General features: G+C 49.3%; 1 protein-coding gene across 1 annotated transcript in view; it reads left to right on the forward strand.

The window, feature by feature from the left end:
• The window catches only part of Fsn (F-box synaptic protein), a 100,850-nt gene that overhangs the window by 29,893 nt on the left and 47,436 nt on the right, over positions 1-23,521 (forward strand). The window contains exon 2 of the mRNA XM_068392321.1: positions 23,252-23,342. Within this exon, the coding sequence (XP_068248422.1) occupies positions 23,252-23,342 (91 nt within the window). The remainder of the gene's footprint in view (positions 1-23,251; positions 23,343-23,521) is intronic.

The raw sequence follows: 23,521 nt of genomic DNA on the forward strand, positions 1-23,521 counted from the left end.
TCAGAGATGTTGAGCTGGTGGCAGAGAGGTGAGAAATTCCAACCAGGATTCCCTCTTCCAGAAGGCCTTAGCAACCTCCGCCACAGAAGAAAGTGCCTTCTTCCAGACTGCAGACGAATAGGGCTAGGGGTTCAAGACAGTATGGCCCTAACATGTTTAATACAGTAAGTCCTTTCGAGGCAACCATAGAGGTTCAAAGTCCTCCCGTGGAGGTAGAAGGAATAGGGGATCTGGCAGAGGCCAATCCCACTAGAATGGTAATCATCCTACTTGTCCACCTGTGGGGGGGGATAGCTGCAGAACCACTGGCTAAGGTGGCTGCAGCTCGGGGATGAACCCTGGATGGTCGAAGTGATTCGTTCAGGGTATCACGTTCCGTTTATTCAGTCTCTCCCTCCACTGACTCGGGTTCCAGTCCCAGTAAGCTTCTATGTGAAAGGATCTGCAAAGGAACTGGCCCTCCAGGCCTTAGTCAAGACCATGTGGAGAAGGGTGCTCTCCAAGAGGTCCTCGACAGGTCTCCAGGCTTCTTTCAGTCAACTCTTTTCTTGTGAAAAAGCCGTCTGGAGGTTAGAGACTGGTCATCGATCTCTTGGCCTTGAACAAGTTTGTCAAACCTAGTTAAAGATGAAGAGAGCCGACATGATCAGACAAGCAGTAAGACCGCAGGACTTCATGTGTACGCTAGATGTCAATGATGTATACTGATGCATACTTCCAGATCCAAGTCCATCTGTCTTCCAGGAAATATCTAAGAATCATGTTCAAACAGAAACAATACCAGTTCAATGTGCTGTTTCCATTTTTCCACGGCACCTCAGGTCTTCACAAAAGTGTTCGCCTAGTGTCATCTTGGGCTCACAGAATTGGCATCCGTCACTTAAGATATCTAGACGAAGGGGTGATTCTAGCAGACTTGGTGGCGACCCTTCTTCAACGCCGAGTCAAACTTCTGGGGCTTTGCCAAGAACTCGGGATCATGGTAAACCTCGAAAAGTCTCATCTGCTACCCTCTCAAAGACTGCAATACCTAGGCATGATAATAGACACCAAACAGCACAAAGCTTTTCCATCAGACAAAAGAATCCAGAGGCTGAGGAAGGTAGCCCAGCCTTTCCTCAGACGAAAAGAGCTACCAGCTCAGAGCTGGCTGCGTTTTTAGGCTATTTATCATCCCTGGCCTATCTAGTACCCAATGGGAACCTCAGGAAGAGATCCTTACAGTGGCGCCTCTCAAGTCCCAATGGAATCAGGCCATCAATTCCCCGGACACCCTGGTCCACCTAGAGCCAGAGGTACAGACAGACCTGAGGTGGTTGCTGGCAGACAAGAACCTCTGCAAAGGGGGTCGATCTTCTTGTCCCTCCCCCAGAGTTGATGCTCTTTTCATATGCATCAAAAGAAGAGTTGGAGGCCCACATGCTGCACCACACCATCAACGGCCTGTGGTCCAAATCAGAAAGGTATCAGCATATAAATTTCTTAGAGATGAGGGCAGTCTTTCTCGCCTTTCAAAGATTCACCAGTTTTTGGCGTGGCACTCCGTGGTATTGATGAGTGACAACATCACTGTAGTAGCCTACCTAAACAAGGAAGGCGGTACCTTCTCGCAACTCTTTGACCTCTAGCAAAAGAGATACTCAGACGGGCAGAAGACAACTTGGTGTCCCTATCTGCATGCTTCATTCTATTATTATTATAATTACTGTACTTGCTAAGCTACAACCCTTGTTAGGAAAGCAGATTGTTATAAGCCCGAGTGCTCCAACAAGGAAAATAGCCCAGTGATGAAATGGAATAAGGAAATTATGAAAAAAGTAATTAGCAACTGATATAAATGTTTTAAGAACAGTAACAACATTAAAATAAATTTTTAAATATTAAACTTAGCCGGTGAATATATAATAGCTGACGTCTCCGACGGCTCGACAGATTCCAAAAACTCGCGAGCGATCGCCGTGAAGGTTGCGGGTGTGCCCATCAGCGCCGACTATCGGCCAGATACCGCATATACTTGTCAATTTCTCCAGTTCTTCTCTGTCGGTCTTGTCGACAAGTTGGTTCCGCTCGCTTTATGACCTCGAGCGTTGCTTGTTGACATTGCCTGTCAAGCGTTGCCTCCTCGGCATGTCTCTCCGTATCATGAGACTCGGCAGTTGTCGGACGAAGTTCCGTCGGATGAGGAAGTCGCTGATCCCCTTCCAACTGATATACCTTTGGGGACTTTGTCAGATGGAGAGGAGCCTAGAGTTGCTCAGCCCTCTCTTGATTTTAAAAAGATCATGCTGATTTTTAAGGAACCGTTTCCTGACCATTTTGTGACTGCTGCTCCTCGTTCGCCTCCATCAGAGTTTACGCTAGGCCTAGCTACTTCGACGCCGTCGTTTACTAAGCTAGTGCTCTCTCGCTCTTCTAAGAGAGCTTTGCGTTTACTAGGCGACTGGTTGATCACCAGGAGGAGTTTGGGGAAGACAGCCTTTGCTTTCCCCCCTTTTAAACTGGCTTCTAGAGCGAGCGTCTGGTATGACACGGGAGAAGTTCTCGGCTTGGGAGTTCCTGCCTCTGCCCAGGGAGACTTCTCAAGCCTCGTAGACTCTCCCCGTCGCCTGGCCATGAGACGCTCAAAAGTTTGCTGGTCCTCTTCGGACCTTGATCATCTCCTCAAAGGGGTTTATAGGGCCTTCGAAGTTTTTAACTTCTTGGATTGGTCGCTGGAAGCCTTGAGCAGGAAGATCTCTTCGGCCGACCGTGATGTATCCGTGCTAATTATGTCCTGCATGGACAAAGCTATCCGTGATGGCTCTAATGAGCTCGCTGCTACCTTTACGGCAGGAGTCCTTAAGAAGAGGGAGACTCTTTGTTCGTTCCTTTCGGCAGGAGTAACTCCCTGTCAAAGGTCAGAGCTTCTCTTTGCTCCGTTGTCATCTGCCTTGTTCCCTCAGCAGTTGATTAAGGATATCGCAGCTTCTCTGGTGCAGAAGGATACCCACGACTTGATGGCTACGTCGGCGCGTAAGGCTGCTCCTTCATCATCTTATGTCGTTAGACCCAAGCTCGATACTCCACCAACGAGGTTTATCCCGCCCTTTCGTAGCAGAGCCCCCAGTAAGGGAGGCGCTCGTGCCGATAGTAAGAGAGGCAAGAGGAGAGGATCTAAGTCCTCCCGTGGCAGAGTCTGACTGCCCACGTCCTCACGGTGGTGAAAGTCTCGAACCTTCAATCACCGGGATATTACAACCGTCTCTTCCTAGTACCAAAGCATACAGGTGGTTGGAGGCCGGTGCTGGATGTCAGTGCGCTCAACGTTTTTGTTGTCAAAACAAAATTTACGATGGAGACCACCAAATCCGTTCTAGCAACGGTCAGAGAGGGAGACTGGATGGTCTCTCTCGACCTGCAGGATGCGTACTTCCACATTCCTATACACCCGGATTCTCAACCATATCTGAGGTTTGTATACAGGAATGTGGTGTACCAATTCCGAGCACTGTGCTTCGGCCTTAGCCCTGCTCCTCTTGTTTTTACGAGGCTCATGAGAAATGTGGCAAAATTTCTACATTTATCGGGGATTCGAGCCTCCCTGTACCTGGACGACTGGCTGCTCAGAGCGTCGTCCCGTCATCGCTGTCTGCAGGACCTTCAATGGATGTTGGATCTTGCAAAGGAGTTGGGACTGTTGGTGAACATAGAGAAGTCTCAGCTGACTCCCTCCCAAACGATTCTCTATTTGGGGATGGACATTCACAGTCTAGCTTTTCGGGCTTTTCCGTGTGCCACCAGGATAGAGCAAGCCTTGCTCAAAGTCCGCCTCATGCTGAGGAAAGACCATTGCTCTGTGAGAAGTTGGATGAGCCTCCTAGGGACGCTGTCATCCCTGGAACAATTTATCTCTCTAGGGAGACTTCACCTTCGCCCTCTCCAGTTCCATCTAGACTCCCATTGGAACAAGAACAAGACTTTGGAGGCGGTCTCGATCCCGATCTCCGAACCAGTAAAGACGTGCCTGAACTGGTGGGACAGCAATATAGGTCTTCGAGAGGGTCTGTCCCTGGCGGTCAAGAACCCAAACCACGTGTTATTTTCAGACGCGTCGGATTTGGGTTGGGGAGCGACTCTGGACGGTCTGGAATGTTCGGGTCTTTGGACGACAGATCAGAGGAGCCTTCACATCAACTGCAAGGAGCTGTTGGCTGTTCACTTGGCCTTGACGAGTTTCGAGAGTCTTTTCCGAAACAAGGTGGTAGAAGTGAATGCGGACAACACCACAGCCTTGGCGTACATCTCCAAGCAAGGAGGCACTCACTCCCACACTCTGTTCGTCATCGCAAGGGACCTCCTCATCTGGTCAAAAGATCGAGGCATCTCACTGTTGACGAGGTTCGTCCAGGGGAAATTGAACGTCTTGGCGGACTGTCTCAGTCGGAGAGGTCAGGTGATCCCTACAGAATGGACCCTCCACAAGGACGTGTGCAAGAGTCTTTGGATGACTTGGGGTCAACCCACCATAGACCTCTTTGCGACCTCACTGACCAAAAGGCTCCCGACCTATTGCTCTCCAGTCCCAGATCCAGAGGCGGCCCACATAGATGCCTTTCTGTTGGACTGGTCTCACATGGACGCTTACGCATTTCCGCCGTTCAAGATCATCAACAAGGTTTTGCAGAAGTTCGCCTCTCACGAAGGGACAAGGTTGACGTTGGTTGCTCCCCTCTGGCCCGTGAGAGAGTGGTTCACAGAGGTACTTCAATGGCTGGTAGACGTCCCAAGGAGTCTGCCTTTACGGATGGATCTCTTACGGCAGCCCCACGTAAGGAGTCTTCATCAAAGCCTCCCCGCGCTTCGTCTGACTGCCTTCAGACTATCGAAAGACTCTCAAGAGCTCGAGGATTTTCGAAGGAGGCAGCCAGAGCGATCGCGAGGGCTAGGAGATCATCTACTATCAAGGTCTACCAGTCGAAGTGGGAGGTCTTTAGAGAGTGGTGCAAGTCCTCCTCTATTTCCTCTTCCAGTACCTCTGTAGCCCAAATTGCGGACTTTCTCCTGCATCTGAGAAATGTTCGCTCCCTCTCTGCTCCCACTATTAAGGGCTACAGGAGCATGTTGGCATCTGTTTTCAGACATAGAGGCTTGGATCTGTCAAATAACAAAGATCTCCAAGATCTCCTTAAGTCCTTCAAGACCTCTAAGGAGCGTCGTATGTCAACTCCCGCTTGGAACTTAACGTGGTCCTAAGGTTCCTAATGTCAGACAGGTTTGAGCCATTGCATTCAGCCTCCCTGAAGGATCTCACCCTCAAGACGCTTTTTTTGGTGTGCTTGGCTTCGGCTAAAAGGGTCAGTGAGATCCATGCTTTTAGTAAGAACATCGGCTTCTCTACAAATAAAGCTACATGTTCGCTTCAACTTGGTTTTTTGGCCAAGAACGAACTGCCTTCTCGTCCTTGGCCTAAATCTTTTGAATTACCTAGTCTGTCAGAAATCGTAGGTAACGAAGTTGAGAGAGTACTGTGCCCCGTTAGAGCTCTTAAGTTTTACTTAGCTCGAACTAAACCATTACGAGGTGGTTCTGAGGCCTTATGGTGCTCCGTTAAGAAGCCCTCATTGCCCATGTCTAAAAATGCGTTATCGTACTTTATTAGACTTTTAATCCGGGAGGCACATTCTCATTTAAATGAGAAAGATCGTTGTTTGCTTAAGGTCAAGACGCACGAAGTGAGAGCGGTAGCAACTTCGGTGGCTTTTAAGCAGAACAGGTCTCTTCGAAGTATTATGGACGCGACCTTTTGGAGGAGCAAGTCGGTGTTCGCTTCATTTTACTTAAAAGACGTCCAGACTCTTTATGAGGACTGCTACACCCTGGGTCCATTCGTTGCAGCGAGTGCAGTAGTGGGTGAGGGTTCTACCACTACATTCCCTTAATCCCAATATCCTTTTAATCTTCTCTTGAAATGTTTTTAATCTTGTCTTGGGTTGTACGGAAGACTAGGAAGTCTTTCGCATCCTTTTTGATTTGGTGGGTGGTCAAATGTTGTTTCTTGAGAGCGCCCAGATTAAGGGTATTGATGAGGTCCTGTTATAGGGGTGTTCGCCCTGGATATAACAGCTCCTGGGAGTCTTTCAGCATCCTGAGAGGATGGCTGGGCTTCGTGAGGAAAGCGGACTAATGAGGCAGAGTAATCCTCAGAGTCAGCTTCCTTACCAGGTACCTATACTTAATTTGGTTTTTTATGAAATAATTGTCAAAAAACTCTTGAGCATATACGCCTTTATTGTATTAATACTGGTCTCTACCCACCACCATGGGTGTGAATCAGCTATTATATATTCACCGGCTAAGTTTAATATTTAAAAATGATATTTGGATTATAAAATAAATTTTTGAATATACTTACCCGGTGAATATATAAATTAAAGGCCCTCCCTTCCTCCCCGATAGAGACCCAGCGGACTGAGAAGAACTGGAGAAATTGACAAGTATATGCGGTATCTGGCCGATAGTCGGCGCTGGTGGGCACACCCGCAACCTTCACGGCGATCGCTCGCGAGTTTTTGGAATCTGTCGAGCCGTCGGAGACGTCAGCTATTATATATTCACCGGGTAAGTATATTCAAAAATTTATTTTGTAATCAAAATATCATATTTCTTATATAAACTATAAAAAGAAAAAGAGGAAGACAAAATAAGACAGAATAGGGTGCCCCAGTGTACCCTCAAGCAAGAGAACTCTACCCCAAGACATTGAAAGACCATGGTACAGAGGCTATGGCACTATCTTTGAATCATCTAGTAGCCAACAAAGTCCTGACTTTGTGGGGTTCCCCGATTGTGGACATGTTCGTAAGAGCCCTGAATTTTAAGCTTCCGCTCTGCTGTTTCCTAGTCCCGGACCCCAAGCTCTTTGGCGAGTTGCATTCCAAAAAGGGTGGGAGAACATAGATGTGTACTGTATACATTTCCCCAGTTTTGTCTGGTGAGAAAAGTCCTTAACCTGGTCAGGATAAGCAAGAACTTATCAATGACTCTAATAGCTCCCCCCAAGCACCAGCCACTCATTGAGAGACTACCACCAGAGAGTTATTGGGTTCTTTAACTGGTCAGACAGTACTACATTGGAACCCTCTCTCTGGTTACGGCTCATTTCATCTTTGCTGACACATACACAAAATAGTTTGGCCTATTCTTTACACATTCTCCTCTTCCCTCATACATTTTAACACTGAAATTACCAAATGATTCTTCTTCTCTCAAGAGGTTAACTAATGTACTGCAATTGTTTTGTGGCTACTTTCCTCTTGGCAAGGGTAGAAGAGACTCTTTAGCTATGGTAAGCTGGTCTTTTAGGAGAAGGACACTCCAAAATCAAACCATTGTTTTCTAATCTTGGGTAATGCCATAGCCTCTGTACCATGGCCTTCTACTGTCTTGAGTTAGTGATCTCTTGCTTGAGGGTACACTTGGGCACACTATTTTATCTTTTTTCTCTTCCTCTTGTTATTTTGAAGTTTTCATCCTCTAGTTATTTTCAAGCTTTTATAGGTTATATTTGAAAGATTTGTTTGTTCCAACACAGATACTTACCTCGAACTACTTTCTTAGGAGTTACCTGTAATCTCCTCTCAACCGACCAGAGTTTTGTGTAGTATACCCTACCTCCGTTTTGTATGGAGGACTAACCCAGGAGTAAGGAGAATGTGCCCTGAGGGTAGACCTGAGCTAAGTCGGCGTTAGCTTGGGTCCCGCTAGTCAGTAAGTTCTCTGGTCGCGTCGTGATACCATCACGCCGCTCTCATTCTCTTACGACCCTTTGTGTCCCGACTCGTGTGTCTCACGTGGTTACCGCGTGGTATCTCTGTGCTTTTCCCTTGTGTTCTCGCGTGTTCACTGCCTTTCCTTGTGTTTCCCAAGTGAATTCCTTGATTATTCCCTTCGTACCTGTGTCTTGTGGTTGTGTGCGATGGAGCAGATCCGCCGTTGTCCTGGGCCTAGAGCCGGAAAATCGTGTGGAGCGTTCCTTTCCAAGACCGAAGTGGACCCTCATTCCCTTTGCTCTTCCTGTAGAGGCAGAGTGTGCTCGCCGTCGGATACGTGCGATGAGTGTGTTAGCTGGAATGAGATCCAGTGGGTGCGTTATGGCACTAAAAAGAAGAAGTCGTCGAAACGTTCGCCCAGGAAGTCTAGCATCTCTTCGCCGTTACCGTCGCCAAGTGGACGGTCCGACGGGGCTTCTGTCTTGCCTTCCCCTGCCCAGAGTAGGGGACGAGGTAAGTCCGTTGCGGGGAAAGTGCCGAGGGCCCTTCCCCAGGAGTCTAATGTATTTGATGTGGGGGTTGCTGGGCCTTCTCAGGCTAGTGGGGAGCCTGATAGTGCTGTGTCTGGGGGTTCTGGAGACTCTGCCCTTGTGCTTGGGGGGCACGTCTCCTCCTCCGACCCCATGTGGAGTAGTAACGTTGTGCCTGTTTCTTCGCCCGCTTCGTGGGCCTGTATTTCAGGTACTTCAGCGGCTGGTGACGCCCAGGAGAAGTTGGACTCTACGGTAAGTGAGCCCTTCGGGTGGAGGCTCCCTATAACGCCAGGTAGGTCCCCAATGCAGATGGAAGAGGGCCTGGATACCTGGTTCCCTAGTGTACTGCGGCCAACCTCCTTTCCAGCTCCTCTGACGGCGGTTCCGGATTCTTTCCTTCAACCCTCGGCCTCTGGAACTCAGCAGGTCGCGAAGACCTCCGTGGCCCCCGCTCCCGGCCATCAATCGGGTTGTACAGTATCGTCGGGCTCTTCAGATGGAGGTTCTTCGATCTCTTCAGACGGGGAAGCGAGGAGGAGGCGCCGACGACGGAGGGAGCGGTCCAGGAGCAGGCGTTCCCACTCAAGGTCCCACTCGAGATACAGTAGAAAACGATCCCGGTCACCACGGAGAAAGTACAGGAAGAGTAGGTCCCCCGATGGTGATTGGGTCTTCGTTCCCCGTAGAAGTGATTTGCAGCGTTCCCCTGACCGACGGTTCAGGGATTATTCGCCGCAAATATGACCCTCGCAGGGAGCAATGCGAGAAGGCCTCTTCAGGCAGGCGTAAGTCCGCGAAGCTCCCGGCTCACCCCGCCCAGCTGGGGGAACCGTGCTTCTGTACGGGCAGCCTGGGCAAGTCAGCACAGCTGGCTCGGCCCTTGGACTTAAAGGAACGGTTTCCTCCGTCGGGTCAGCCCACGGGAACCGCGTCCTCGTCCTCCAGAGAGATTACACGGACGGTAGTTCTCGCCGGCACGGCGATTCCCGTCCCGGCCCCCAACCCTGGTGCAGAGGTTCCCGTCGGGGCAGGTCGCTACCACCGCAGGGGAGTGCCTGTTGATCCAGAGCCAATGCGCCCGGTAGGAGTGCCCGGTGACCCGGCTCCTCGGGATCAGGCGGAAGGTACTGCTGACAGCAGAGAAGGTTCCCCGACCGAGGACTCGGCGTATCGGAAAGTGATAGGCCTGATACGAAGGCATCATCGGATTGAGGAACCTGTTCCAACCGACGAGGACTTCTGGAGGTCCAGCCTGAGTCGGTTGATGGAGGCACCCGTCCAGCAGAAAACCTCCCTGGCCCTGCCTGTGGCCAGGGATCTAGTCCTGGGACGGGCTCACGTTGATACGGTTGTGGCAGGAAATGCCGAAGCTCCCAAAACACAGAGCTCCTCGAAGTTACTACAGGGACTCAGGTCCCAGAGTAGGTTTTATGTGCCAGAAGGGCAGCGACCGGGAGCCTGCAAAGTGGAGCCTTCCCTCGAAGTTCTGGGACAGGGTGCCCCGGAAGACAGAGCCTCCTCGGCCCCGATTTGCTTTTCGCAGTCGGAGGCAGCGATGATGGAGGAGATGTCGAAAGACTTGGTGCACGTCTCTTGGTTGGACTGGTGGGCCTCCACGCTAGTAAGGGTACAAGCCACCTATGACTTGACGGACCCGGAGCAACAGAACCTACTGAAGGAGCTTATCATCTCCGGGGGCAAGACTCTGAAGTTCCTTACATATCAGTCCCTTGCCCTTTCAGCGAACTGGGTTCTGCACAAGAGGGATACTATCCTGGCGAAGCTTTCCCGGAAGATCCCGGACAGGGAGGCGAGGGCTATGAGGAGCCTTCCTGTGTGGGGTGACTCCTTGTTCCCCTTAAAACAGCTGGAGGAGATAATGGAGAAGGTAGCTAAACGGAAGGAAGTGGGCGCTCCCAGACCTCAACCGGTAAGGAGGCCCCCCTACAAGAGGTCAGCATCAGATGGGCCCTCTACTTCTCAGACCCCTCCTAGCCTGACGAGGAGAGACGCCCCTTCTTCCTCGTGGGCTTCAGCACCACAGCCCCCCCGTAGAGGGGCTCCAGCAGCGTCTCCCTCTTTTAGAACAGCTTATTCGGCTTCCAGGAGAGGCCGTTCAGGCCGCTCCTCCAGGAGGAGGTAGAGTGGGAGGCCCCCTACTCCTGCCCAAGCCTCAGGTTGGGGGATGCCTCAGACGACATTGGCAAGCATGGAGGGCTCACGGAGCGGAACCCTGGACAGTATCCGTACTGAAGGAAGGGTACAGGCTCCCGTTCTTAACGGAACCTCCACCTTTGATTCCGGCCAGCCTGACGGAGTGGTTGGCACCCAAGGACCCGTTGAAGATGGCGGCCCTTGAAGAAGAGGTGTCCACTATGTTGGAGAAGGGTGCCATGGAAGAGGTCCTACATCCGGGACCGGGTTTCTACAGCCGACTATTCCTGGTAGAAAAGGCGACGGGGGGATGGAGACCGGTGATAAACCTGTCAGCTCTCAACAAGTTTGTTTGCAAGACGGATTTCAAAATGGACACTCCGAAGTCGGTCTTGCAGTCCTTGAGGGAGAAAGACTACATGATGACCATAGACCTCAAGGACGCATACTTTCAAATCCCGGTCCACCCCTCAAGCCGAAAGTTTTTCCGAGTGAAATGGGGTGCCCAGATCCTGCAATTCAAGACCCTCTGCTTCGGGTTGTCAACAGCTCCCCAGGTATTCACAAGAGTCTTCACGACAGTCTCGGTGTGGGCTCACGAGCGGGGTATTCGCCTCATCCGGTACCTGGACGACTGGTTGCTCCTTTCCTCCTCAGAGGACGTTTTGAGGGAGCAAGGTGTAAAGCTTCTTCAATTTTGCAAGGATCTGGGTATCATGATCAACCCAGAAAAATCGAACCTGTCTCCCTCCACCAGGATGACCTACTTGGGGATGACACTGGATTCCCGACTAGTGAAGGCCTTTCCGTCAGAGGAACGGGTAAGCAATCTAATAAAGATCCTTCTGCCTTTCCTTTCGGGGCAACCCAGGAGAGCCAAGGACTGGCAAAGGCTAATAGGTCATCTGGTGTCATTGGAGAAACTGGTTCCCCAGGGGAGGCTCAGGCTCAGGGGCATCCAATGGAACCTGAAGGGTTGCTGGAACCAACTGGACTCGCCCCAAAAATTAATCCCAGTTCTGCCAGACACAATACCCTCCCTGGAGTGGTGGCAGTGCCAGTCAAATACGCTCAAGGGGATGCCCTTCGCGACCGAGCCTCCCGAGATGCTCCTATTCACAGACGCCTCCAACGAGGGATGGGGAGCACATCTCCTCAACGAGACGGCGAGAGGAACCTGGACGGACGTGGAGAAAGGCCTACACATCAATGTCCTGGAGTTGAAGGCAGTCCAAAAAGCTTGTCTGCAGTTCATCGAACTTCTAAGGGGAAACACTGTGGCGTTGATGTGCGACAACGCCACAGTAGTCGCGTACATAAAGAAGCAGGGAGGCCTCAAGTCAAGGGAGTTGTGCGATCTCGCCCTAGAGATCCTGGATTGGGCGGAGTCGAACCAGATAGTGTTATCGGCAAGGTTCATCCCTGGGAAGAAGAACGTCCTAGCTGACGGTCTCAGCAGGATGGGTCAGATAGTGGGAACAGAGTGGTCCCTCCTCCCAGAAGTAGCCAGGCTCATCATTCAAAGATGGGGTTCCCCAGTGATGGACCTCTTTGCAACCAGACTGAACGCACAACTCCCCGTGTTTTGTTCTCCTGTCCCAGACCCAAAGGCAGCCTTGGAGGATGCCTTTCAGCACAAATGGGACAACCTCGACGTGTACGCTTTTCCCCCCTTCACGTTGATCAGGCAAGTGCTCAACAGAGTAAGGGCTGCCCGAAACTTAAGGATGACTTTGGTAGCGCCCTGGTGGCCGGAGAGAGAGTGGTTCGCGGATCTAAAAGACCTGGCATGCCTTCCTCCATGGCCACTTCCCGACAGGCCAGATCTTCTACAACAACCACACTTTCTCAGGTTCCACGACAACCCACAGTCTCTACGCCTTCACGCCTGGAGACTATCGAGCGACTCCTGAGGAAAGAAGGATATTCGTTAGGAACTGCAGAAAAGATGTCGGGTTATCTGAGAAGGTCGTCGGCAGCGGTCTACCAAGCGAAATGGGCCTCTTTTACGAAGTGGTGTGCTTCAAAGAACATCAAGCCCCTCAAAGCCTCAGTCTCAGATATCGCAGACTTTCTAGTATATCTCAGAGACGAGGCGGGGATGTCAATCCCAGCTATAAAAGGAGTACGTGCAGCCTTGGGTCAAGTCTTCCTTCTGAAGGGCATCGACCTGGGCTCCTATAGACACATCTCTATGCTTATCAGGAGCTTTGAACAAACCTGCCCTCCTCAAACCGTTAGGGTGCCTCAGTGGGACTTGGCTAGGGTTCTGAAGATGTTAAGTAGCCCCCCGTTCGAACCGATGAAAGATATTGTAGACAGGGATCTCACTCTCAAGACGGTCTTTTTGTTGGCCTTGGCCTCTGCGAAAAGAGTAGGAGAGATCCATGGGCTGTCTTACGACGTCTCTCATTCGAAGGGGTGGAGAGAAATCTCCCTCAAGTTCGTCCCTTCTTTCGTGGCAAAAACCCAGAATCCAGCAGTCTGGGATCCTAAGTTCGAGGGGTTCTCAATGCCAGCCATTCCTAAGACTGGGAATCCAGAGGATTTGAGGTTGTGCCCCGTCAGTGCCGTTAGGAAGTACCTTGAGAGGACTGCACATCTCCGGCCGAGTATCAAGAGTCTTTTCGTCTCCACAGGGGTTATGAAGAAGAAGGTATCGAAGAATACCATCTCCTTTTGGTTGAGACAAGTTATTGCCAGGGCCTATAAGGAGGAGGGACTGGCCCTGCCAGGTACTCCTAGGCCCCATGACATTAGAGGCCTAAGCACTTCTTTAGCCTTTGAGAAGAACATGGCAGTGGGCCAGATCCTTCGGGCGGGCACCTGGTCGAACCAGTCGACCTTTACTGCCCATTATCTCAAGGATTACTCAAGGAGGTCTTTGGACGGGTTTTCCATTGGGACAATCATCTCCGCGCTCCAAGCGATTTAACGGTGAAGCCCCAGGTGCAATCGTGGATAGCAAAACCAGGAGACACAGGTTCGTTCCTTTTCACCCTAATCCCCGTTTACCTATTCCTACTGGAGATAACCACACATATGTAACCAATGAAGAACACGTCTCTGCAACTTTGTCACTGGACTCAGCATCAGGAAATTTTTTAAAGGGTGAGTACTTAGACACTAACGTGAGCTCTTTGTGTAGTTTGCCCTACCGTTCCTTTTCCAGTTTTTATTTTATAGAGCCTAGTTCATATCTAGGCTACTTGTCGTCCGCTTAGCTGGGTCTGAAGGTCAGGAAGACACTCCCACCTCCTAAAGTGTAAGTCTCCTAAGAAAGTAGTTCGAGGTAAGTATCTGTGTTGGAACAAATCAAAAATTTTAAGTAATTTGTATTTTTCCTAACATACTTACCGAGAACTACTTTCGGGTAATGGCCCTCCCTACCTTCCCCGAGTGCCTTTCTGCCCTTGCAGGGACTTTTTGCACCATCCGAGGAACTTACTGACTAGCGGGACCCAAGCTAACGCCGATCTAGCTCAGGTCTACCTTCAGGGCACGTTCTTACTCCTGGGTTAGTCCTCCATAGAAAACGGAGGTAGGGTATACTACACAAAACTCTGGTCGGTTGAGAGGAGATTACAGGTAACTCCTAAGAAAGTAGTTCTCGGTAAGTATGTTAAGAAAAATAAAAATTACTTAAAATTTTTGATTTTAATGTTATTTCCTTTCCTCGCTGAGCTATTTTTTCCTGTTGGGGTCCTTGGGCTTATAACATCCTGCTTTTCCAACTAGGGTTGTAGCTTAGCAAGTAATGATAATAATATGGCATCACGCAGAGTAGTTCCTGGACCTTTTGCAGCTCGTAACGGAGCTTCCAAGGGAATGTTCTCCACGACACGATCAACTTGAACAGCCAAATTCCAGCATCTTCCACAGCCGTAGCTTCACTTCGACTTCCCACCTGGAAACTGTCTAGAACCTCCTCTCTCAGAGAAGCTGGTCTCACTCCCCTCAGATGTTTTTATTCCAACAATAGCGGAGTCCCTTGTACACCTTCAGGAAGAAATGCTTCTCTCGGTTTCGGCAGTCAAAGGCTACCACTCATCCTTGAGTCTCGCCTTTAAGCTGAAAGGAGTAGGTATTTCCTCCTCCTCGAAACTTTCCCTTATCATACCAAGTTACGAGATTACTTGTCCCCAGTTGGAAGTTAGACATCTCCTCCTTTTGAACGTGGTTTGGGTCCTTTAGTCTCTGAAGGGTCCCCCCTACAAACCATTAAGCTAGGCAATAGATCGCCACCTTTCCCTGAAGATGGTGTTCCTACTCGCTTTGGCTTCGGCCAAGAGAGTCAGCGAACTGCATGGTCTATCATACGACGTCTCCCATTCAAGGGAATGGGGAGAAGTAATACTGTACAGTACTTGGCTTCGTCCCAAAGTTTATTGCTAAGACTCAAAATCCTGGGATATTGGATTCTAGATTCAGTCCCTTCAGGATCGAGTGTCTCCATTCTGTAACCGAAGATCAAGACCAACAGGTACTTTGCCCAGTAAGAAGGCTGAGGTGTTACCATAAAAGAACAGCAGTAGCTCGCCCCCATGTGACAGCAATATTTGTCAGTACAGGGAAGGTCAAGAGGAGGGTCACGAAAAACACAATCTCCTCTTGGATTTGCAAGGTTATTGACCTTGCACTTAATCCTGACCCTCCTCCACAATGGCGACCCAAAGCTCATGACCTCAGGGGCAGTGCAACATCCATGGCGTTTAAAAAGAACTACTTCGTGGCACAGGTACTGCAAGCGGGCGTGTGGAAGCGTCAGATGACCTTCAACGCCCACTACCTGCAAGACTTAACTCACAGAAACATGGAAACATTTTCCATTGGTCCTGTGGTGGCTGCACAAGTGGTCTAAAACACCTCAAGCTCCTTGATGGACAAGCAGAAGAAAGTTAAGGGCTGAGATTACCCAGGTTAGTCTGAGGTGAATGAGTAGAATGACTAGCTTCCTTCTTTCTTTCACTTTCTCCCCCTCTGTGAAATCAGCACCACAGTACTCAGGACTCTTGAGGTAAGATCCATTTCGCTTGGGTATCCTTAGTATAGAAGTAATAATACTTGTGTCGTCCCCAATACCTCTTGCGAGGGATGCTATTGGGTAAAGTCTCAGTACTCTCAGATTCCAATGACTCGAGATCCTATTACTAGACCAGCCATATTGTTCGTATCACAAAAACATAGCTTGCACAGGCCGCTAATCGTGCTGAGCACGACCATTTTAGCGAGGGCAGGGTTTCTACTGCCTACGATCTATATGTAGGAGAAAGAACCCTGGGTTAAATGCCAAAGCCAGTTGGCACTGACTTCCATCCTCCTAAGAGGCAAGTCATCCCCTATAAGTAGCAAAGGGTTAGTACTTAGTGACGGAACAAATGACAAATTTGGAAGTGATTTGTATTTTTCCTAATGGTACAAACCTGGAGCTATTTATACAAATTGGCCTGCCAGCCCTGTTCCCCAAGAAATACGTGCCCCAAAGCAAAGTGGGTGCTCAGCCCAGGTGTGCGAGTAAGCAGGTAGCAGGCTACCCTGTACCCCGTGTCCGGTTGGGGTGGTTATCTCTCGCTAAAATTCTCATGGCTTGTTTTTTAGCTTTGCCGAAAATGATATCCCTTATAAATAGCTCCAGCTTTGTATCATTAGGAAAAATACGAATTACTTAAAACTTTGCCCTTTTCGAAGATCTGTTATACAATACAGCATTTCAGAAATATTTTGTGCTTTGTATCCCTAAGCCAGTCCTTTCTTTCTTTCTTAATGATTGACTGCAAAAATTCCATTGTTATGCATGTTCAGTTTAAATATTAAAAGAAAATGGTTACTTGATAAATTACTTTGAAATGAGACGTACATGTTAATGTGAATCCTGCAAACAGGGGAGTTGTGTTTGGGATTTAGGCTGATCCATTGAGGAAGCACGAATCACAAGTTTCATATATAGGTTTTATTGATTCACTGATTTCTGAATTGGTAAAAAGGATAAATGATTACGTATTTTTCAATATTAAACTTACCCGATAATCATGTAGCTGTCAACTCCGTTGCCCGACAGAATTCTATGGAGGGATACGCCAGCTATCACAATACTAGAAGGGGGTGTACTTACCAGCGCCACCTGTGGCCAGGTACTATAGTACTTCTTGTTGACACCTCCTCAATTTTTCCTCTGTCGTGCTTCCGGCAAGACGTTCTGGGATACGCTTATGATCTTCGAGTATTTTCACGGCTTTTGGTGAAGTATTCTCTCAGATTTCGGCTGTCGCTTTACTGGAAAACTTCTATATTAGCTTAGATAGCTATTATTTAGTCCTGATTAAACGGTTAACGATCTTTTGCTTGATTTTGAAACCCCACTTGGCTAACTCTTTTGTTTCAAGATGTCTGACATTTCACAAGCCCCCACCCATAGACGATGTAGGTCTTGTAATAGGCGTATTCCGAAGGCCTCGGTAGATCCTCACACCGCTTGTTCTGACTGTAGGGAAAGACCCTGTCAGTTAGAAGATCGATGTGAGGAATGCGCCGGACTTTCGGAACTTGATTTTGTCCGTCTTCTTAAGTATTCAACCAAGTTAGAGAGAGAGAGAGTTAGGAGGAGTTCTTCTCACTCTTCACTTTTTTCCTCACCTCATGATCCCCTACCTTTTCCTACCCCTGTAGTGGCTACCCCCGAACCTACTATTTGTCCTCAGCCTGATATGTCTGTTGTTTTGCGTGCCATTCAGGCCTTAGGTGACAAAGTAGAGTCAGTGGTTAGTGATCATAAGTCTCTTATGGCCGAAGTCAAGGAACTTAAGGTCAAGAGTGCAGTGGGTGGAATTAGTGCCAGTGCTGTGACGAGTGCTAGTGTCAGTGCAGTGCCAAGTGCTAGTGTCAGTGTCAGTGTGGTGCGTGAGGATACTTCTGTGCGTGCCAGTCGTCCTCCCAGTCCGGGACCTCTTGCAAGCTCCCAAGCCCAGGGGAGAAGCAATGTCGAAGGGCAAAAGGGTTCGGCAGGCCTTGATCGGCACACAGAAGTATCCTCGGTGGTTGCGGGCGTGTCTTCCAGAGACCGTCACTCCCACCTGCAGACGATTGAGCCCGTCTTTTACTCGTCTGCTGATCAATTGTCAGGGAAGAAACGCTGGACTCAGGTCTCAAGACCACTCAAACGCAGAGTCCAGACCTCAAGAACTCAACCGGGCTGCAGTCATTGGATCAGCTCTGACTCGCCGCAGTCATCAGTTGAATGCACTCCGCCTAAGAGGAGTAAGGTTCTGCCACAACAGATCTCTGCTGTTAAGGCTTTACCTCAGCAGACCTTAGTGTCTGCCGACCCCAAGTTGACTCTACTGCAGTCCATGCAGTCACAACTTGCGGTCTTGATGCGTGAGTGTCAGGCTGAGAAGGTTACACCTCCTCCTGCGATCGCTCCGCCTGACCGCAGTACTGCCTGCCAGGCGTATGATGTTGAGGCTCCTCAGGATACCTTACCACGTTCTGAGTTTACTGTTTCCAGTGGTGTGCAGCTCCCTCCGCCTTCCTTAAGGCAACCTCAGCAATGGGAACAGGAAGCTTATACCTTACTTCCTCCGCTTCCACTTGCAGTTCCACCAGTGAGGCAACACTCTCTTGAGGTACAACAACCTCTCCCATCCATGAGTCAGTCTCCTCAGCTCTCGCTGCAGCGAGCTCAACCCTCCTCAAGGCAAGCACAACACCTTAGCCTTGCGCCTCAGGAACCTCAACTCGCGAGACAATTACTGTGTTCTGCGCAGCCACTACCTCATCGCTCACAGCTCACACCTCAGGAACCTCAACTCGTTCCTCAGGAACTTGCTACTGCGCATCCGCCAACCACTCAGCAAGCGCAACCCTTGAGTTCAGACACTCATGCTAGGAGTCAGCCTCCTCCACCCATGCGCCTACCTTCTGCTACTTCTTTTGATCAGCCTTTGCAGTCTGAGCCTCAGGTGTTCCCTCAACAGAGTCTTGAAGAGGAAACCACTAATATTGTTGTTCCAGCTCGTGCTGACTCTGCTGTTCAGCATACCTTACCGATCTCTTCGCTACACTCTGGTGATGAGGCGTCTGATGATGAGGCGGCACACCTGGATCCCTCATCAGACGTGGATGAATCCAAGTCTTCTCCACCTTCTATTGACTTTCGTAAGGTCTTGGCTCTGTTTAGGGAGGTATACCCAGACCACTTTGTCTCTGCTATCCCCCGCTCTCCGCCATCTGAGTTTTCGCTGGGCATGCAGCCAGCTAAGTCTACTTATACTAAGCTAGTCCTAGCAAGGTCCTCTAAGAGAGCGTTAAGGATCTTAGGGGAGTGGTTGCAGACTAAGCAACACCTTGGAAAGACTTCGTTCATGTTTCCTCCGACTAAGCTCACTTCTAAAGCGGGCGTTTGGTATGCCACAGGAGAGGAACCAGGCTTGGGAGTACCTGCCTCTGCCCAGGCTGACTTCTCAAGTCTGGTAGACTCGCCTCGTAGAACAGCAATGAGGCGCTCTAAGGTTTGCTGGACCTTCTCAGACCTTGATCACTTCCTGAAGGGTGTTTTTAGAGCATTTGAGATGTTCAACTTCCTAGACTGGTGCCTGGGGGCCCTCAGCAAGAAGACCTCCCCTGCGGACAAGGATTCTGCCATGCTATTAATGTCCTGCATGGATAAGGCCATTAGAGATGGATCTGGCGAGCTTGCTTCGATGTTTGTGTCAGGGGTTCTTAAGAAAAGGGAACAGCTATGTACCTTCCTTTCCTCCAGCATCACACCTTGTCAAAGGTCTCAACTCCTTTTCGCTCCGCTCTCGAAGTTCCTCTTCCCCGAAGAGCTTGTTAAGGACTTGTCTGCTGCCCTGATACAAAAGGACACACATGATCTTGTGGCCTCATCGGCTCGTAAGACTAAGGTTGCTACCTCAGTCCCCAGGACTTATCGCACCCCAGTGGCTGATACTCCTGCTACGAGGTTCATACCGCCCTTTCGTGGTAGAGCCCCCAGCCGAGGAAGCTCCCGTCCAGACTCTTCCAGGAGCAAGTCTAGGAAAAGTTCCAAGGCTTCTAAAGGAAAAAACTGACTCTCCGCATCTCCAGACAGCAGTAGGAGCCAGACTCAAGATCTTCTGGCAAGCCTGGGAAAAGAGAGGTGCAGACGCCCAGTCTGTCAGTTGGCTGAGGGAGGGTTACAGGATACCATTCTGCCGCAAACCCCCTCTGACCACATCTCCCATCAACCTCTCTCCCAACTACAAAGAAGAGGACAAGAGGCTAGCGTTGCACCAGGAGGTGTCGCTCCTTGTACAGAAGAAGGCAGTGGTTATAGTCCGGGACCATCAATCCCCGGGCTTCTACAACCGTCTCTTTCTGGTGGCCAAGAAGACAGGAGGTTGGAGACCGGTGCTGGACGTCAGCGCGCTCAATGCGTATGTCACCAAGCAGACGTTCACGATGGAGACGACGAAGTCGGTCCTAGCAGCGGTCAGGCAGGAGGACTGGATGGTCTCGTTGGACTGGAAAGATGCCTACTTTCACGTTCCTATTCATCCAGACTCCCAACCTTTCCTAAGATTCGTTTTTGGAAAGGTTGTCTACCAATTCCAAGCCCTGTGTTTTGGCCTTAGCACAGCTCCTATGGTGTTTACGCATCTGATGAGGAATATAGCAAAATTCCTCCACTTATCGGACATCAGAGCCTCCCTTTACTTAGACGACTGGCTGTTGAGAGCCTCCACGAGTCGTCGCTGTCTGGAGAGTCTCAACTGGACTTTGGACTTAATCAGAGAACTGGGTCTGTTAGTCAACATAGAAAAGTCTCAGCTCATTCCCTCCCAATCCATTGTGTACCTGGGAATGGAGATTCGGAGTCAGGATTTTCGGGCTTTTCCATCGGCCCCAAGGATAAGCCAAGCCCTAGATTGCATCATGAGCATGCTGAAGAGGAGCAGTTGCTCGGTGAGACAGTGGATGAGTCTCACAGGGACCCTTTCATCGCTGGCCCTGTTCGTCGAGCTAGGGAGACTCCACCTCCGCCCTCTTCAATTCCATCTTGCAGCTCATTGGGACAAGGGTTTGACTCTCGAAGCAGTCTCTATCCCAGTCACCAAAGAGATGAAGACCACTCTCTTGTGGTGGAAGACCAATCTCCTTCTCAGGGAGGGCCTATCGTTGGCTATTCAGACCCCCAATCTTCATCTCTTCTCAGATGCATCGGACTCGGGCTGGGGTGCGACCTTGAACGGACGGGAATGCTCGGGAACGTGGAACGAGGAACAGGGAACGCTCCACATCAACTGCAAGGAGCTACTAGCAGTTCATTTAGCCCTGCTGAACTTCAAGTCCCTCCTGCTAGGCAAGGTGGTGGAGGTGAACTCAGACAACACCACAGCCTTGGCTTACATCTCCAAGCAAGGAGGGACCCATTCGAGGAGCCTATACGAGATCGCAAGGGACCTCCTCATTTGGTCAAGAAGTCAAAACCTCACTTTAGTCACGAGGTTCATTCAGGGCGACATGAACGTCTCAGCAGATCGCCTAAGCAGAAGGAATCAGGTCATTCCCACGGAATGGACCCTCCACAAGAGTGTGTGCAACAGACTTTGGACCTTGTGGGGTCAACCTACCATAGATCTGTTTGCCACCTCCATGACCAAGAGACTTCCGCTGTACTGTTCCCCAGTTCCAGACCCTGCAGCAGTTCATGTGGATGCTTTTCTGCTGAACTGGTCCCATCTCGACCTTTACGCATTTCCACCGTTCAAGATAATAAACAAAGTCCTTCAGAAGTTCATCTCGCACGAAGGGACACGGCTGACGCTGGTTGCTCCCCTTTGGCCTGCAAGAGAATGGTTCACAGAGGTACTTCAATGGCTAGTCGACGTCCCCAGGACTCTACCTCTAAGAGTGGACCTTCTACGTCAACCTCACGTAGACAGGTTGCACCCAAACCTCCACGCTCTTCGGCTGACTGCCTTCAGACTGTCGAAAGATTCGCTAGAGCTAGAGGCTTTTCGAAGGAGGCAGCCAGCGCGATTGCCAGAGCAAGAAGGGTTTCCACTCGTAGAGTCTACCAATCTAAGTGGGAAGTCTTCCGGAGCTGGTGTAGAGCCAATGCAGTATCCTCTACCAATACCTCTGTGACCCAAATAGCTGACTTCCTATTACATCTTAGGAATGAGAGATCCCTTTCAGCCCCTACGATTAAAGGGTACAGGAGTATGTTGGCTTCAGTTCTCCGCCACAGAGGTTTGGACCTTTCTTCCAACAAGGACCTTCAAGACATCCTTAAGTCTTTTGAGACTTCTAAAGAGCGTCGTCTATCCACTCCAGGCTGGAACCTAGACGTAGTCTTAAGGTTCCTTATGTCACCTAGGTTCGAACCTCTCCAGTCAGCTTCCTTCAAGGACCTTACCCTCAAGACTCTTTTTCTCGTCTGCCTTGCAACAGCTAAGAGAGTCAGTGAGGTTCATGCCTTCAGCAAGAACATTGGTTTCACGACCGAATCTGCAACATGTTCTTTTCAGCTCGGATTCTTAGCTAAGAACGAACTTCCTTCACGTCCTTGGCCTAGATCGTTTGAAATACCTAGCCTCTCCAACATGGTAGGTAACGAACTAGAGAGAGTTCTTTGCCCTGTCAGAGCTCTCAAGTATTATCTTAATAGGTCTAAACCTATTCGAGGACAGTCAGAAGCCTTATGGTGTGCCATCAAGAAACCTTCGAGGCCCATGTCCAAGAACGGGGTTTCGTATTATATAAGGCTTCTGATTAGAGAAGCCCATTCTCACTTAAAGGAGGAAGACCTTGCGTTGCTGAAGGTAAGGACCCACGAAGTAAGAGCCGTAGCTACTTCGATGGCCTTTAATAAAAACCGTTCTCTGCAGAGCATAATGGATGCAACCTATTGGAGGAGCAAGTCAGTGTTTGCATCATTTTATCTTAAAGATGTCCAGTCTCTTTACGAGAACTGCTACACCCTGGGACCATTCGTAGCAGCGAGTGCAGTAGTAGGTGAGGGCTCAGCCACTACATTCCCTTAATCCCATAACCTTTTTTAACCTTTCTCTTGAATGCTTTTATTGTTGTTTTTATGGTTGTTACGGTAGGCTAAGAAGCCTTCCGCATCCTTTTGATTTGGCGGGTGGTCAATTCATTCTTGAGAAGCGCCTGGGTTAGAGGTTGTGTAGAGGTCCTTTAGTAGGGGTTGCAGCCCTATATACTTTAGCACCTTTGAGTTGATTCAGCCTCCAAGAGGAACGCTGCGCTCAGTAAGGAAGACGAACTTAAAAAAGAGGCAGAGTAACGGTTCAATTCGACTTCCTTACCAGGTACTTATTATTTCATTGTTATTTGAGATAACTGTTATATGAAATATGGGATACTTAGCTATCCTTTAATCTTGTACACTGGTTTTCACCCACCCCCCTGGGTGTGAATCAGCTACATGATTATCGGGTAAGTTTAATATTGAAAAATGTTATTTTTATTAGTAAAATAAATTTTTGAATATACTTACCCGATAATCATGATTTAATTGACCCTCCCTTCCTCCCCATAGAGAACCAGTGGACCGAGGAAAAATTGAGGAGGTGTCAACAAGAAGTACTATAGTACCTGGCCACAGGTGGCGCTGGTAAGTACACCCCCTTCTAGTATTGTGATAGCTGGCGTATCCCTCCATAGAATTCTGTCGGGCAACGGAGTTGACAGCTACATGATTATCGGGTAAGTATATTCAAAAATTTATTTTACTAATAAAAATAACATTTTTCATTCATGACGAAATGGAATCAGTTACAGTAATGATATTCCTTTATTTTTTTTTAGGTAGGAGAGCGAATTCGTGTCATACTGGACTGTGATGATAATACGCTAGCATTCGAGAAAAACTACGAGTTCCTAGGAGTCGCATTTAGAGGTACAGTATTGTGAATAATGGTTCTAAAGTCCAAAGATTTTTAAGGAGATTTAGTATCTATAAACAGCCATACCTGGTATAGTAAAAAAGTTATTTTATGACTTCTGTGACACTGAATCTGAAGTCTGTTGAATTTATGTAGCAATTCTTAATGATAAGAATGAGTGTGTAGTTTGTGT

Source organism: Palaemon carinicauda, chromosome 18 (assembly GCF_036898095.1).
Source record: "Palaemon carinicauda isolate YSFRI2023 chromosome 18, ASM3689809v2, whole genome shotgun sequence".
Taxonomy (NCBI): domain Eukaryota; kingdom Metazoa; phylum Arthropoda; class Malacostraca; order Decapoda; family Palaemonidae; genus Palaemon; species Palaemon carinicauda.